The sequence below is a fragment of the Trematomus bernacchii genome, unplaced genomic scaffold, assembly GCF_902827165.1.
Source record: "Trematomus bernacchii unplaced genomic scaffold, fTreBer1.1, whole genome shotgun sequence".
In the NCBI taxonomy this organism is placed as follows: Eukaryota; Metazoa; Chordata; class Actinopteri; order Perciformes; family Nototheniidae; genus Trematomus; species Trematomus bernacchii.
Window position 1 is genome coordinate 1,517,451 of NW_022987905.1, and position 18,466 is coordinate 1,535,916.

The 18,466-nt window shown below is 39.5% G+C and overlaps 1 protein-coding gene across 11 annotated transcripts in view; it reads left to right on the plus strand.

The window, feature by feature from the left end:
* kirrel3b (kirre like nephrin family adhesion molecule 3b) overlaps positions 1-18,466 on the plus strand; it is a 162,939-nt gene that overhangs the window by 112,342 nt on the left and 32,131 nt on the right. For 6 of the 11 annotated variants that reach the window (XM_034114885.1, XM_034114891.1, XM_034114892.1 and 3 more), the window contains exons 4-5: positions 2,116-2,285; positions 7,834-7,984. In XM_034114885.1, coding sequence (XP_033970776.1) covers positions 2,116-2,285; positions 7,834-7,984 — 321 coding nt within the window. The remainder of the gene's footprint in view (positions 1-2,115; positions 2,286-7,833; positions 7,985-18,466) is intronic. The other 5 variants (XM_034114896.1, XM_034114888.1, XM_034114890.1 and 2 more) reach the window with 1 other exon arrangement.

Below are 18,466 nucleotides of genomic sequence, written 5' to 3' on the forward strand. Positions count from 1 at the left end.
TCTGCAATCAACTGTCTCAGTGCTTTCATTGAGCTTCCCATTTAGTTCATTCCCTTTATTGACAAATGCGAGAGCTGTTTGAGATTCCCGGCTCACATTGCTTTTTACATGCCCCCTGTCTCATTTGCATACCATGCGGTAGTTTCTAAACTGAGCATAGGAATAAACTAATGTGTTCTCCTTGACCTTGTTTCCAATTGCTGATAGAGGACCAGAAGGTGACCACATTCTCACAAAGAGTCTTTCTCATTGCCCACATCAGCACTCTGTTGTCTGATGGGTTAGTGCTGACCTGAGATTCCTCTACCTCTCCCAGCCCTACGCATAATAATGACCGCCAGATGAAAGGGAGCCTGCCAGAATTAACACTGCATTTAAAACACTTTTGTGCCATAGTGTCTTCTTTGGGAATGTTCTTTAATATTGCAGAGCCACTGGTCCAGGTCAGAGTTATTAGTCTGTTCTAGTCAGATTCCAGACGTCATTGCGCCCACAGATGTCTGATCCAGTCCTTACTCATTGTAAATATGTGGCACTGTTGGTTAAGTCTGATAAATTGGACAAACAAATAATTTTCTTGTATTTTTATGTACAATTTTTGTAAGGCAAAAGGATTAGTCATACGTGCGAAAGACCAAAATGTCACCCCAGTGCACTAATTACCAACGCACTAAAATACTAAAATGGGCTTGTCTGTGACTAAAAGCTGGAGTGTAATGTTTCTAACGGAGACCAATCTCAGTGTGCTTTTCCATTTGTTCTGCATGACATGACAAATTATTTTGATCAATGGTCTTAAAGTTGAACTATATAACTATAACTATATGATAATGTCCTTAAAGTGAATTCAGTTTTCTGTTTCTGATATAAAACTTGAGGTGCTTAATGTTTTCTCAAACAAATTCACGGCAAATACAAATTGACAATGAGTTATGTCAAGTGACAACAATATGTAAATGAAGATGGACCAATGTAGAATACTGTATGCACAGTTTTTTCCAGCTCTACGCTTTCTTTTATGTCTGCCATAAGATTGCTCTTTTATACTTATTGTCTTTAAATGTATAAAACTGTTTACCAATTACCTTTCTCTCTGTTCTCGTTCATCTCAGTGCTGCTTGACAGCATGGATCCAACCCATAATAACCTTCTTTCCAATCATGATGCTTTTTGCAAGGGGAATATGGCAGCTGCCTGCAGCCTTTGATTTCATCTTGCCCCAGATCTGCATTGTAATGAGCACTCAGGTCAATCAATAATTCACTGCAGTTTCAGTTATAGAAAAAGAAGAAGAAACAAGATCAGCTCATGGGTAAGACAGGGAGAGGACTTTGATCAGTACCATTGAGAGGCTCATATTGCACTGTTGTGATCCTTTCTTCTCTCTGTTGTGTTTGTCAAAGCTGAGAAGGGGAGAAATTGGCAAGCAAATTTACATCTGTGCATCTGAGGGGGGTTATACATAGACTGAGTCACATTTAATTCAGGCATTCCTGTGTGTATTGTGGCAAAATGTCTTCTTATTTGACTGATGGGAGAGTTGATTGGTATTTAGACAGTCCTGCTGTGACTTGTGTAAAGCTTTTATATCGCACCAATGCTGGTTTACGATTAAGCACAGGCTAAATCTGTTTCTTACTGTGAAGTCATTACCTTCACAGAATGTATAACCATGTTTTTTTTATTTCCTTAAGAAAAGTCATTTGTATACAACAAACCAAAATCGGGTTTCTAGTTAGCATCATAAGTACTCTCATTATATGGGAATCGACTGTGTGAGGAGATTGATGAAGACATGCAGTCAAATCTTCACAGTGCCATTTGTTAAATATTTTGTTTTATGTGGATCAAACTTCTAGTAGCACAATTACATGGAAACGCAATGTTTATAATTGCATGAAAAAGCCACAAGTAATTACATGCCAGTTTGCCATCATTGTACTCAACAAGAGAACACATATTGAATTATAACTCAATTACAATTCCAGATACTTACTTATAGTCCAGATTCAATATGAATTACACAATCCTTATTGGTTTCTAAATCATATGGAAACCAATCATTATTATATGGTTATCATGTGGCTAATGCCCTCTCTTTCTTTGTATTAACAGTTCCCCCAGAGGACCCGGTCATCAGTGGAGGGCCGGTGGTGAGCTTAAGAGCTGGAGATCCCCTCAATCTGACCTGCCATGCCGACAACGCCAAGCCGGCAGCCTCCATCGCCTGGATCCGCAACGGACAGGTCCTTAATGGGGCCATGAACTCCAAGGTAAGCATGGAGGTGTGTCATTGAAAGCCGTCTGGGGACAAGGGTGTGGGTGGAATTAAGGAAGAGGGTTGCATGGTGGATTTACTTTCATTCTCTGGACCGTTTTTTCTAAAAGCTAATCAGAGATAGGGAATGACAACACCTGTTCCTTTACATGTTTGCATGTCTTGCTTTCCCGAAAATAACTGCAGAACTTCTAAACACCCATGAGATGTTTGAGAGCGAGTGTCTGAGTCTTTGGTGGGCGTTTACCTCAGCATCCAGACTGCTTTTTGAAGTGAAATCCCTTGAAAATCCAGGTTGTGTTTTGATTCCTTAAAAGATTGCTGGCCCTTTTTTCCCAGCATACAAATCACCTCAGACAAGCAGATGGCGAGATCGGGGAACTATCACTGACTTTTCTCTGTGTTTTGATCTCCTTCAGTGGCATTTGTCTCTCTTCATCTTCTCAACCTGTTACAAAATGTACTATGTCACTTTCCGTGCTGGAATCTGCCTGAACCTTTCTTTGCGGCGCAGTATGATTCTCACTGACAGACCGTGTTCCCACGTCTGATGCCTAAGCGCACGATACTGTGCACACCATCCTGGTGGCATGATCACCTGACCCCATAGACTTTTGACTGACACTCACCCTTTAGGCTAATCGTGCAATCAACACTGTCATGTTCTATTTTCATTTAAACAAACCACATAAAGAGACCAGGCACTTTAGAGCACTAACACCTCCCCCGCCTTCCCTCGCTCCCTGTACTGCCTCATCCCATTATCGGATTTTTTCAAAGAGCAGATAAATGCCATTGATTGGACTGGGGTACGGCACCAGGACGATTTGAATAAAGTGATTGCTTGAGGTGGCGCTTGCTAATAGTGGGCGGGGGGTGCGTTTCCTGCCTTCACTTCCTCTCAGAGCGAGTGCAGATATGAGGAAATTCTGTGCTGATGGATGCTCACATATCTGCTCTGAGCCCAAGTGTGTCCCTCTTCTCTCTTATCTCTATTGCCCACCATTAACAAGCAATGGGTTCGATTAAAAGAAGATGAGTCTTTTTTGGGGTCCTGAGCAGTTGGGGGACATTTTGTAAGCATAATCATCTGCTCTAATGGTCTTTTCATATCCCGCAGATCAAGAGGACTAATGTGAGCAGATGTGGTGGACGACTCACAGAAATGGCTTTCCTGATGGTGTCATGTCTAATGATAGTTCTGACCCAAAGATAATTTCCCACTAAGGCCTCCAAAAGCTCATCTCTATGACCTCTTAGAAAGCCATTTACTGGACCAGTGGTTATGGAGAAAGTGTATGATTAAAGCTATCGCTTAACATAATTGTGAGTTGGTTTTGACCATATAAGAGTAACTGAATTCATGTGTATCGTTAGCGAAGGTAGCTTAACTAAACTTTTGTACGGTATATTATGACTCCCCAAATAATTAAGTGGCAGAAGCTCTTAGGTGAATGGTTCAAATATAAAGACTAGCGGTGAATATGTGGGCAGAGGAAATTAATGAATAATGTTCTCTCATGTCCCATCTGCTCCAGTGGAGCTACTCAGTGGCAAAAAGCAAAGAACTGCCTCCAGGTCTGGGCTGTGATTTGAAAGTGTGCAGAGGAGCTCTATGATATTATTTACACAGGAATGGTGCAGCAAATCATATGAAAAACCTGATGCATTCCCCTCCCCGATGTGCTACATTTTCTACATGTTATGAATGCTCTGGTGGCAAGCTGAGAGGTGAGCAGGAGACTGGGGTGTTATCTCAGTGTTAGGAGGTTTAAAACATTGTTAAGCGTGTTCTTAGCTTTTCTTCCTGGCAAGAAAATAGCTTCTTTTTTTTTTTACTTTCTCTGCTTTAAAGTCAAATCATGTTGCTGTTTGATAGCAGGTAAAATGACCAAGATGTACATGAAGCAGCCACTGTTTGTGTGTAATATTTTCAGCAGAATTGTTGTATTCTATTTCCATTTAATTTCTATGATCGAACTCTCTAACCTACAACTATTTAAAGCAGCTGTTTTGTCTGCTTCCCAGTGTCATTATTCTTCTCCTATCCTCCATGAGCTTTTTTGTGTAATTGGAGCACTTTATTGCATTTTAATTGTTACACCCATTGAGTAATAAGGTGGAAGAATACTTACAAATAAAGTAACCTATTAAAATCTGAGTGGGCATTAAACCTGTTAACTGTTATTCATTATGAGACAGGTAAAGTTTCCCAAGCACTAGAGGAGAATATTAAGTCAATGGGCTCTTACCTTCAACATTACAGTATGAGAACTCATTGTGCTGATGTAAGAAGATCTTCTGTTTTTGGAAAGCTAATTAACCTTATTCATATAGATTAAATTAAAAGTGTGATCCAAAATATACATGACTGAATGGTGAGTAGTGAGTTCAAAAAAGAAACAATTTTTACCTAAATGACCACATTAAAAAAGGCATATTTTCATTTCTGCAAACACCGTCAAAATAAATGGTTGAATATTTAGTCAAATAGCCCTTGTGTGGTCCAAAATTTCAAATGGCTGATTGAAACCCAGAGATGCATTTGGTGTCAAATCAAAGGCGTGTTGAATGGGTAAGCAGAATATTAATGATGTATAAATTATTAGCTTTTGCTTACTTTGTGAATTCAGCAACGTCCCTGAGGGATCTCTGCATATATCAAATGCATTCGGTAGGACTTTTATTTTCCTTTCAATCATTTATTGGACTGTTAGTATGACCTTACAGCCACATTTAGTATTTTATTAAAGATGGCCTAATCTGATAATATCTTATAAACTACTTACTATCTATAGTAAATTAGTATTTTTTTGTATTTCATTTGTAATTATTTGTGTATGTGATTTTATTTCATAGTATCAACTAACGTTTGTTTTACTGTTTACCATTAGTCTTGCAAATGGTTGCTTATTGATTGACTTTTCAGCTATAAAAACAACATTAGTGGTTGCCCCAAACATAATGTGTTTATCAGTAAAACACTAAAGACGTTTAATGACTCACGTTTCTGATTATCTATAGATTTTTCTATAGATGAGTTTGGCTGTTAGGCTATTCCCAAAATGAGATAAGCTGTTTTGGTAAAAATAAGCACATATAATTATCAAAATACCGATAAAATAAGCACATATAATTATCAAAATACTGATAAAATCTAAATAAAATCCAATGTTTTTCATTAAATCCACTTGCTTACATGATTGTCATTTTAACCTTTCATTCATGAATTACCAGCACTGTTAAAATAGATCACTAAGTAGTATAGAGCATGAGAGTAAACAAAGTAGCGGTTTAGGCCTAAGAGTGAATTAGCACTGCTGGCAGCACATCAACTTTTGTTTAGTAGATAATCCATTGGGCTCAGCCGGTTATATTAATTAGTATTATCCAGATTGATAGGCTTTTTGAAGCCACTGTCTGGTCTTCTAATGACAGGTCACCTTCTTGCTTATTTAACGGTAAGCTTGAAGGTTGCACCATTAAGCTAGTTAGCTATTGTTAAGTCGTTGTAGTTTGCTAACTGACAATCCTTCTCAAAATAAAACACAGTGTTGGATGTCAGAATGATGATGTTAAGAGGCAGTGCCATAACCAAGACTAAAAGCTAGCAAATTTAGACCTGAATTTAAAAGTGTGTCGAATAGAGAGCCCCAGTGGGATGTCCCTGTTGCTGCTGCTAATGTTTGCATAAATCAACTTGACAAGCAATAGTTTAGCTTATTGCTCTGTGTTTCTTGGTCTCATTTGCCCTTTAGCGTTCAGAAATCACCTGATAAAGATTTAAATTTACGTGGCAAAAAAGCAACCCTTTCCATCTCCATCTTGTTACCCATGCCAACCCCTTCCAGCCTAGTATATTCTCCAGGCACGGATATGAAAATGTATCAAATTGTAATGTAGTCATGGTGTTGAATTCAATGCAGCAACCGGCTAACCCCCTTTTTAAGATTAATGACTTCAGACAGGTCCGAGGCGACGAGGGAAACAATCTTGATTGTGTCAGAAAGGATATTACATTGACATATCCCACGTCTGACAGCTAATGTGCTCTGCTTTAGAAGTGACTCACGCACAAATATGAAATTCATCACATGGTTCTTCACATACAAATGGACTCCACAGGAACATGAATGGCATCTATAATATCACTATCCTTATAAAATGCTTATTAATATGCATAAAAAGGCTCAGACTTTCTTCTGAGGTAGCTTTAGGTACTTAAAGTTAGATAAAAGGTTCATATGGAAAAATCTTGACAGCTTAATTACAAGTTCAATGACATACTAATTATATTATTGAGATTAGGGTATGTTTAGGAGAGGGAGACGTTCTTAGATTACAGGGGTTTAAAAAAAAAAAGCATTGCATAGAAATGATAAGATAATTACCACTGATTTGTGCAATGACAACAAACTAGAGTTAGACTCAGCCAATGATTAACGGGTAGTGAAAATGGTGGTTGATATATAGCATTATGCTCTCTTGCACTTTGCGATTACGCTTTATAATACAGTAATGTACCTTATGTAGTCATGACATTTCATCCTGCCTTTTGTGCCTTTCTAGAACTTATATATAAACCTTTGTAGATAAGGTCAAGAATCAAGTTTCAGACTAAAATGTTGCATAGATGCTGAGATGTAATCACCTTATTGATGTATTATTACATCTTTAAGGCTTATCCAAAGGTAACAAGTCCAATGTGAGCTTTCTTCACTCAACAGTTCTACATCAGGAACATGGCTGTACTTTACTGTGGCAGGGCCTTGTGTTTTTACAAAGAAACACTAAGCCACAGTGAGCCTCTTTAAATAGATGGCAGGGAAATGCATCTTGACTTTGTGGTTGACCACACTGTGCCCTGTTGCCCACGCAATTTGTTCTAGTCGGTGACTTTGTTCTGCCCTGCACTGGTTAACATAGACTCCCAGAGCCCTCTCCAGAGCGTTTTGGGGAGAGCGAGCTACTGAGCGCTACCAACCGATTCCAGATGGCTTCCACAATGTAGGGCTCAGAGGATGAGCGCTGAAAAGAAGATTGATTTCCTTTGTGGAGTATGACAAGCCGTGCACTAGAGCGCAGCTCTCCAGACACACAAAGAGGCTCAAAAAACATATTTGTACTTTTATTTTTTTTCATATCAATCAGCTTTGCAGTAAAACTACGGGCTACAGTGTTTTGAGGGTTTGCCTGTGGTCCCCCAAGGGACGAGATGTGTGTATTCATGAATGTTCTGCTGTTTTGTTCAGGTTTTGTTCCCCAGGTTTACACCTTCTCATCAACGCTTATCTGGTGAACTGTTTATTCCATCTCTGTTCGCTCTTTGAATATCATTTAGACTGTTGAACATATTATTCAATAGTGTTTGACTCTAATTTCAGAGTTCACAGCATTTGAAGCTTACTGCACAAAATCAAAACAATTAGAGATTATTTTATATGAGAAAATCTAAGTTTTTTGCACTTTAATCCATTAGACCAAACAACCATGTGGTATAGATCTAGAGGCCTAAAACATGTACTTCTTCTTCAACTTTGCCTTCCTCTTTGCAGACCTTGCTGCGGGACGGCAGAAGAGAAAGCACCGTGAGCACGCTCTACCTCTCGCCTTCCAACATCGAGACGGGTCAGCAGATCACCTGCAAAGCCTCCAACAAGGCAGTCCCCAATGGCAAGGAGACCAGCGTCACAATTGACATCCAGCGTAAGCAAACCTCTTCTCCCTCTCTCTTCAATGTCTCTCCCTTCACTCATGAAGTCCCTAGAAATCAATCAATAGAGATTGGGGGTAAAAGTCTGCGTGTGACACACATTACTCAGTATTTGTGGAATTTCTTACAAGTATAGGCGTGAAACTGTCTGACAGGCGTACGTGACTAACACTCTGTAAACATATAGGATTCATTTTAGGCTCTGATGGGTATTTATAATTGGATTCCATTTTGCTTTCAAGCCATGTAGGTGGAAGATGGATTGATGATGCATCGCTTTTTTTTGTTCGCTATGATAAAATATCAAAGGAGCTGTCCATCTAAAAATGAATGGGATTGTCTGTTTTGGTCCGACTACCTGCCTGCTGTTGCGCTACGCACACTGTCTCCACCTCTTTTATTTCCTTGCTCGCGCCATCAATCTTTTTGATGAGAGCACGCACAATTCCCCTCTAAAATAGGCAAAGTAAGCCCAGCGTGTAAAACACATTCAGCCTCAATTGTCAGGGAATCTTTTTTCGATCAAGAACCGTTCACTGTAAAAGAGGGGCTTTGAACAAAGGGATTTTGCATCACTCACGGCCCCTTCAACACCATTAAGTATGACTAATAAAGCAGAAAATACTTTTTAGAGAGGCGATATGACTGACTGCTCCATTCTTTTCATTATGTGCACCGCGAGAGGCAAGCATGGCGAGAGCGCGCCCGCTGCGATCAGGCCAACTCAGGCAAGGGAGTAAAAATGATTAACAGTTGTTAGTGTTTGCAACCCTTGCAGTTTGTCCTCGTCCTTTTTTGTCATGCAGTCAGGGAGGGAAGTCTGCCCACATGAAAAATGATTTCTCACCATGTATAATGATGTGCCTGTGATAAATACCCGCCATCATAGCGTCATCCTCCCTTCTGAATGTTTGATTTAACCCTGAAAAATTATGGCAGCGGATTTCTAATTAGCATTCAAAAATGTGCTCTTTACACAATTAGAGCTCCCGACAACATTTTTCACAGTGTGAGATCAAACTGAGCGACAGCAGAGACTAATTGTCGAGATTCAAATTGTCTCCCAGAAGGCTTAGCCTTGTTTCCATCCCTCCTTCTCAGTCCCCCAGCATCTTCCTCAGTCTTGACAGGTAAAGTGTTCAGCACAGTTCAGCAGAGCCTACGGAGTTTGCACTAAGAACCACTTTCAAATTAAGCTTCTCCTGAAATGGAACCTGTTGTGATTGAACTTTGATGCACTCGTATTAGGCATCAATTTGGCTAATTTCAATGCTGTCTTATTCTATTACAAAGGTTCTTGCCTCAAGAAGAGCATCTGAAACCAAACCAAAAATTGGTGTACACGGTGTGCACTTTCCGCGAAACACAAAATTATAAAGTGTTCTGCAGAGATACGCCGACTAAATACATGTCTACTGTAGAGATATGTCTTCCAGATGTGACTTGTGTCTTGTAAAAGTTTACTGAGCCATTGATTATTCATTTGTAATTTTAAAACTGAAATACACTGAGTTTTCTATGAAAATATTGTGAGAAATCTGGAAACTACTTAAATATGAATGCATCAAGCATTTCACAGAAGACCTCCCGTGAGAAGCAGCCTTTCTTTAACAATAAAAACAGGTGCTGGATGAATAAATGATGGGAGACTGGCAGGGGGGGACAGTAGCAGATGAAAGTTGACCTCCTTAAGTTTAAAGACCAAACAGAACATGGGTCTGGCCAATGAGACTGCTCCTCCAACAGAAGGCATTCTGTTAGTCCATTCGAGTGGTAAATATTGATGGGAAGCTGCTCTTGTCATACAGAGAAGGAAGCACACACAAAACGATATCCAAACCAAGTTGAGAATTGAAATGATTGAAATGAATTAGATCAGTCGTTCTAGATTATTCAATAGTTTTAAAGTGTATCTCCAGGAAATGTCCTCCAAATGTAGAAGTGTGGGTTCATTGGAATCATTTGAGGAAGAATGTTGTACCAGGCTCTGTACGCCTGCTATGACATATTTAGTTTGGAAATGCAGACTTTTGGCGGATCTAGAACCTGAATTGGGAAGCAGTCAGATATTGAGAAATGACTGGGCACATGTACAAGTCAAACACACACTAATGCTTTCCCAAATCTTCTACATTGCCCCAAAAACAACCCAGCTCAAAAGATTGATGTAAGGATAATGATGTAGTTGCTAATGCTCACATTAGTCCTTCCAGTTAATTTTCCAATTTAGAAAAACAGCTCAATTATGTTACAAAAACACAAAAGACGTGACCCTGCACAGCCATAATAGATGTCAACAGAATGTATTTCACCAACTTTTGTCATGCAATTGAAAAAAGGCCCAACACAGGGGAACTTGCACCTCGTCAGAGCAGCGTAAGCAAAAAAAACACAATTTCTTCTTCCCACTAAAACTATTTTTTTCTCAAAGAAGGCCATCACCCGACCTTTCAAGACAATAGTTCCTTCAGGCGCTCCATGTCAACGTGTGAAATGAACGTAACCCCTTGACCATGCATCTTTACAACGGTGCTGGGTGTTCCCTCTGTTCTACAGCAAGAAGCCGTCACAATATTCGTACATTACCAAATCTCCCTGTGGCGGTATACACTATTATTCATTCATGTTCACATAATAATGGCCTTAATCTCTATCATGACCACAAAAAAGCCCTGAAGGGATGCAATTTGGGAAAGTAGTGACATATTTTGAGATGTACTGGCTTCTGTATCTTCTTCTTCACACATAGATATACTAAAAGAGAATGATTACCATCCAAATATAAAAAGCTATCAAATGTATTTACGATTTGCAGGAACTAGAGACTAAATGTAGTGATGTATGGATGTATGGTATGTATGGTAGTGAATTAAAAAAGGGTAGTTGAGGTATTTTTGGGAAAGTATTGAATTAAATTAAATACAAATAACGCAAAAAAGAATTTCTCACACAATTATGTGTTATCGGGAGGACCAATTATGTCAAATTAAGTTTTCCACAAATAACATAATTAGCCTGTTAAGCCCCAAAGCCCCCCTCGGCGGGTCTTTTTTTTTTCACAAAAAAAAAAAAAAAAAAAAAAAAAAATTTAATTTTTTTATTTTTTATTATTTTTTTTATTTTTATTTTTTTTCTTTGAATGGAATGAATACCTATGGTGATAATTCAATGTAATACATCATTTTTATAGTCCATCAAATGGCACTGATGGAACCAGATATCCCAACACACTCTCACTCCCTAAGCGTCCAGGAGCGACGCTTGGTCAGGGTCCCGTGGCGTCCAGGTGTGACGCGCCGAGGCTCCTTCAGCTTCATAAACGGACGCAAAGAGCTTTCAACTGATTGCAATGTATTCCCATCGGCGTCGGTATTTGACGCTTAGGGAAGCACGGCATTCGTTTGTGTCGGAGGCTGTTAAAGGCAATGTGAGCGTCCATTCCCATTGGATAATGGAGAATTGTACACCCGGAAGTAAGTATTCCCCTTACTGTCGATTGATTTGACAGTGATATCTCCACTACTCATCAACTCAAAAACACCAGATTATCCTTGTTAATTAAACGACATTGATAGGTTTTAGTGTGTGTACAATGCTTTTGTCACGTTTTCCCCTTCAATTCTGAGAAACAAGTCGTTTTCTATGAGTTTTGGATGGCCGAAGACATTACATTACCCACAATCCTCTGTAGCAACCATAGACTGTATAAAACAATTAAATAATACATTATTTCGAGTGTGCTTGCTTTTCTCTTTGAAAGTCATCACATAACGGCATTGTAATACACGTTTCGGCTGCATTAAATATGACATATCTGCCGTAGTTAACTCTGCCCTGATGACAAGACTTCTAGACAAACAGGAACTGCCGCCAAAACTGAAAACTTGACGTGGATCTTAAATATATAAGCAATTAAACAACATCTTACATTTCTTTTCACACAATACGTCTCCTTGCAGTATCAACACTAATTCGGCTGACTTTTATATTTGATCCAATTGGTAGATAGGCTGTATTTACACCATAACGGTGCACAGCTGATAGAAAGGGACACCTACTGGTTAAAGCACGTTATTGCATTTTATAATTTTATTATTAGATATTAACAGGAGGATGTGCAAAACAGACAAACAAATAAGGCTTTATTTAAACATTAAAGAATACTTTAGGTTAAGGTCTTCTTTTGAATAAGAAAAAAGCTTTGGGGGTATAGAAGATGAATATGGAGGGATGAAACCCTCTTTGATGGTCACACATGCAGAGCACACAGCACACACAGTGAAATTTGTATCTACAGATAAATATTAAGCCTGACAAAGTACTTAACGTCTAATATATTGCTTTCCTGCCATGTTAACTATGTTTAAGCACTTATTTTAACTGATATTATACATATGTATACATTATACTCTTAAGATGTATGTGGATAGTATAAGAAATGTGCAGAATATGACAATGTAATGGTGGAGGTACACACATATTGATAGATGTCTTGTAATGCACTGTTGAGGAACCTGTGACCCAAGTTTTTCATTCATTGCATAACTACACCGTAGTTGTGTATAATATGATATGTCAATAAACCTTAGAAAATCTTGAAATCTTGAAAGGGATGTGCAAAATAGTCATTATATACAGTCTTTAATGTCAATAAACCTTAGAAAATCTTGAAATCTTGAATGGGATGTGCAAAAAAGTCATTAAATACAGTCTTTAATTAACTATTAGTAGAGAATAACGACGAGTAAAGAATATACTTTATAGGGATCCTATTAATATCTAATAATAAAATTATAAAATGCAATAACGTGCTTTAACCAGTAGGTGTCCCTTTCTATCAGCTGTGCACCGTTATGGCGTAAATACAGCCTATCTACCAATTGGATCAAATATAAAAGTCAGCCGAATTAGTGTTGATACTGCAAGGAGACGTATTGTGTGAAAAGAAATGTAAGATGTTGTTTAATTGCTTATATATTTAAGATCCACGTCAAGTTTTCAGTTTTGGCGGCAGTTCCTGTTTGTCTAGAAGTCTTGTCATCAGGGCAGAGTTAACTACGGCAGATATGTCATATTTAATGCAGCCGAAACGTGTATTACAATGCCGTTATGTGATGACTTTCAAAGAGAAAAGCAAGCACACTTGAAATAATGTATTATTTAATTGTTTTATACAGTCTATGGTTGCTACAGAGGATTGTGGGTAATGTAATGTCTTCGGCCATCCAAAACTCATAGAAAACGACTTGTTTCTCAGAATTGAAGGGGAAAACGTGACAAAAGCATTGTACACACACTAAAACCTATCAATGTCGTTTAATTAACAAGGATAATCTGGTGTTTTTGAGTTGATGAGTAGTGGAGATATCACTGTCAAATCAATCGACAGTAAGGGGAATACTTACTTCCGGGTGTACAATTCTCCGTTATCCAATGGGAATGGACGCTCACATTGCCTTTAACAGCCTCCGACACAAACGAATGCCGTGCTTCCCTAAGTGTCAAATACCGACGCCGATGGGAATACATTGCAATCAGTTGAAAGCTCTTTGCGTCCGTTTATGAAGCTGAAGGAGCCTCGGCGCGTCACAACTGGACGCCACGGGACCCTGACCAAGCGTCGCTCCTGGACGCTTAGGGAGTGAGAGTGTGTTGGATATACCCAAATGTGCCGAAAGCCTATTCCGCCTGGAACTTTTTTTTGCTAAATCTCTCTAAAAAGGTCAAATTCAACTTGTTTTGCCTCAATCTTGATACAGGGTACTTATTCTATGTTATAGTTTGGATTCCTAAAGCTTTTAGTCTACTAACCCATCATCCAAGGGTGGTTATCACTATAAGTAATGGGTTTTTTGTAGGCGACGGTAAGAATTTACCTTTTTTTACTATGTTCCATCTGAATTTACTCTGACTGAGAAAGATCTATATTAATTCTGACACTTCTACATCCAACTCACAGATGTAACCTTGCTTTGATAAAAGAAATTATTCATATAACCCTTTTAGAAGTGAAGTTGTAGTCATTTGTTTTGGGCATGTCATTTTCGAGCCTGAAACCTGAAAAACAGGCTCGGGGCTTAACAGGTTAGGTGCTATGGTTAGTGCAAACATGTTATTATTATTTGACATCTTTAAATGCTGTTCTCGGGAGTTTTGCAAGTGGTTCCAAAATGTAAACCTGTCTCACTGTTACAAATACAGGGGGGATTAATGAGTCTCTGATAAACGGTCCATGTTTGGTAGTCGAGGCTTGTCTTTCTTTTTTTTACCGAGAGCGATCACTATCCATTTATTGTGTTTTATTTTTCATTATCATACCTTGTACCTGCTACAGGTGTTTCTCAATGTCGAGGACGCTAAATTGGTAGGACATGTCCCTTTGAGTCAGGTCCTTCAGAAGCGAGGCAAGAATCCTTCCTAGCCTTGGAAAACGAAGAATGGTGGAACAGGCTAACAGGTGTTCAGGTGTGCGTCATATGCGAGGCCCCGCCTTAAATGGAACGTGATTTCCGCCAAAGATTTGGAAATTGGTCCGTGCGCAAAGCATTGTGGGGATTTTAAGACTGCTGAGTCTACACATGTGCAGCCTCGAAATTTCCCGCACCGAAGGACGCCGGCCTCGGTAGAATTCCAAGCATCCTGGACATTGGAACAGTCCTTCGGCGGGACTCGATGACGTAGCATCCTAGAAATAGTGGCCCTGGAGCAGCCTTCCTCGACATTGAGAAACACCCTGTGACTCACATCGTGGTTTTTTTGCGTTTTAAATTGTGATATGTGCTTTGGTAAAGCACTCTGAGCTGCACCTGATGAATGGAAAGTGCTGTACAAATAACGCTTATTATTATTATTATTATTATTATTAGTTCAAATCTTGTGAGGGCAAACTCAGGCTAGACAGCCCACACCACAACCACTTCTGTCCTTCCAAGATCTCATACATTGCAATATAGTTTGCCGGCATGAAAGATACTTTGATCTTTGGGTATAGGTTTTACTCCAAATAGGAAACTATAAGACCTCAGTATTTTAAGGTCCACTTATCTAAGTTCAAATTGAAAGCATACAGACTTGAAATGGCAGCATTTGTGAGTCAGATGCTTTTAACCTTCATTTCAAATTATGAGTTGACAGCTACTGTATTCAATGCAGGGTTAATGCCTTTCAAATATTTATCTGACATCATGTGTGCTAGCTCCATTTGAAGATTGAGGTTTAATTGATACTGATCTTACTCTCAAAAAGGCAGCAAATAAGCGCATGTCCCAATATTGCTGTGTATAATTAGTATATATACTGTGAATTAATGCTGCAGTTTCCTATGGCATGTATGTTTTGTGTGGGTCCCAATATTTAGACTGAATAGACTCATTTATTTTCAGGCCCAGAGTTTTCTAATTGACCGTGTAACGTGCGATAATATTAATGGCAATAAAAGTAATTAAAATCTTCTCAGTCAGTCTGCCCTTCTCAACATTTGGTATTCCGCTCACCTCGAAGTCTAGGTGCCCTTTATTCCCTCTGCTCAATCCTTATAGCCATCCAAATGAGAGTAATCTAAACACAACCCAGCACATTGCTCTACAGCTTAAACCAGCCTAAAATCCAATGCATTTCACAACGCTATTTTCTTTTATCCTCACTTTAATGCTTCTGATTAACATCCACCTCAGCATTTTCATTCCCAGGGAAGTTCGTACACAGTTATCTGACCAAGGGTTAGACAAAATTAGCATCTAAATACAGTATGTACAGGTGATGTTGCCAGAATGAGAGGGATTTAAAGCCAATCTAGGTGATTCAGAGCCGTGGATAGACTGCTGACTTCAGTTGTCCATACCAGTCCATTAGTGGACTGTAATTATTTGATAGCAGAGGGGAGGCTACCCCCTGATGCTGTTTTTCTCCAGCAGCATGGCTTCACTTGAATGATGCCCTTTGGTCTTTAATCACTAAACTCTGCTACCCCCTGGCATAAAACTACTGCAGTGAAATATGATTCTGATGCCACTGTTTCATCCCACTCATGTCTCAACTTAAAATATTCCTCAAATATGTTCTAGCCCAGCTGCATATCTGCAGAGCTTTGCCCCACATTGAAACACACTTTCAAACGCATACTGGGAAATTAATGCGCTGGGGACGAGCAAAGCCAAGACTCTCTATGTGTTTGCATTACAAACAAGCTGAGCCATGTGGAGGGAAAATGAATGCCATTTGTTGAGACTAATTAATAAAGAACATGCAGATGTGCAATTGGGGAGGATTTGTTTTTGGTAGCAGTTACATGCTCTCCCGGCTTAATCAAGCAGATAATGGCAACTCATCTGAAGGGAGATGACAGAATTGGAAAGTGAGAGGAAAATGGTAAATAGACTGCATTTATATACCGCTTTTCCAGTCTTTGAAACCCCTCAAAGGTCTTTTACATATACAAGTCAGCTTTCATACCCATTCACAGACATTCATACACAGGCAGAGGCTGCCATACAAGGTGCCACCTGCTCAGGGAGACTAACATGCAAACACATACATAGCTTGCCATGCCATCAGGAATTTAGGTTAAGTATCTTTCATAAAAGACTCAACATTGGAGATCAAGCCAATGGCCTTCCAATTTGAGGATGACAATCTACCTACAGTACTGAGCCAGAGTAGCCTCTTAAATTAAGTTATTTTCTGTAAATATTATTAAGATTTAAGGGGAAAAGCACTTTTTTTTCCTGTAGATTACATTCAGCTCTTATTATGCTGCAATACTGATATCATATTTCCAATTGTCCAAACATAGCTTTGAAAACTATCTTTTGATACAGTAGGATTAGTTACAAATGTTGATGCTTATGCACATATTTGGACAGATGTGCTACATGGAGTACAGCGCTGCTCATCTAAGCTGCTGTATAAATAGAAGAACATCTGCCTTCATTAAAGCAAGTAAATTATTTGCTGTACCACGGCTGAATATCTCATGATCAATATGCTGGACATCAGGTTCTCCGTCAGTCTGTTCTCCTTTGAGGTATTTCACTCAGCCAGTCACATGACAGCATGCCCATATTGCTTAGGCTACAAGCCACATGCGGATGGCCTACAAACAGCTTCCACATCTTTCAGAGGCATCCGACATTCCTGCAGTTTGAGGCTAGTCCTACTGGAGAACCTCTGTCTTACGGTGACCCGGAGAGATTGGAAATTGAGCTTTAAGAAAGGGAAAAAAACAATTTGTGTTGGCACTATCTCCAGGAAACACAGAGAAGTTGGGAAGTTCCAAAAACACCATCTGGTCTCCACTTTGAACTAACCCATCAAAAGCTGTCGACCAACTATAACACCACCCCCCCCCTCGTTCATCCTGTTGTTTTCACTGGAGCTCCGATCAGTCCTACTATCCCCATTTCCCTCTATTCATCCATCCCTCCTCCTCTCTAACCCTAACCCCCCTTGATGAAACAGAGGAATTAACAATCTTGCATATTGATGCGTCCAATGTTCTCGCTCAGCAGCTCATGCATTAATACATCAAAGTGGCAAATGGACTTCTTTATTAAGTAGATGCCTGTCATATCTGAAGGGTCAAAGGTTAAAGAATCGACAGTCCCTGATTCACACCAAAGGCATTTGCTGGCAGACTTTTGACAGCTTGTGCCCCCATCGCTGTCTTCGCTTGAGGGAGATACAACTATCCAACAAAGTGCTCGTCTAACTTCGAAATAAATGTAAATTCGTCATGACATTACCCCTTGCTGAGTTCGACTGAGGTTTTCATTTTAGGGAAGGTCCGTTTAAACGGCTAACTCATTTGAAAAATAACAGTAATTAAAAGCCAGATTGACACTAATGAGCATTTGTGTCCTTAGAAGTCTCTTGGCGGGAGGACCAGAGAAAAATGGCTGGCATGATTGAAAAGTACAATATAGGAACATTTTTAGTGAGAAGGCTTGCAAATGATCTTCTACACATACACTGTGTCTATTAGCCGTGCACGCCCTCCAGATCTCCCTCTCTTCTTATGTCTGCTTCCCTCAGTTCTCTCCAGCTTTTTACTAGATTTTATTACCAGCTCCACCAACACCACATCTGTCATTTTGCCCCTGAGGTTCCCTTTGCCCACATTTTTGTCCAAGCAATTAACCACTTGCGATGCTGAAAACACCTACTAGGCTCAAGGCATGGATAGGTTTTTCTGTTTTATTATCACACCCACATGCCCTTTTATATGCACACATACCCGCCTTAAACATGGGCCTACACATGCAAATACACACACAGATGGCTGCTCAGTACCTAGAGAGACTGGCTGGTTCACTGTGGCCTTCACTCTCCAGGATCTACAATGTTGTTATTTTCTTTACTAGCCTGGGGAGAACTGGCACAGGTGGAGCTCACGGATTTGAAAGTGGTAGGGTTGTTGTTGGTAGTGGGGGTTGGGGGGCAACTGTCTAGGAGGGAAATAAGTCTCCTGGTGGGGAATT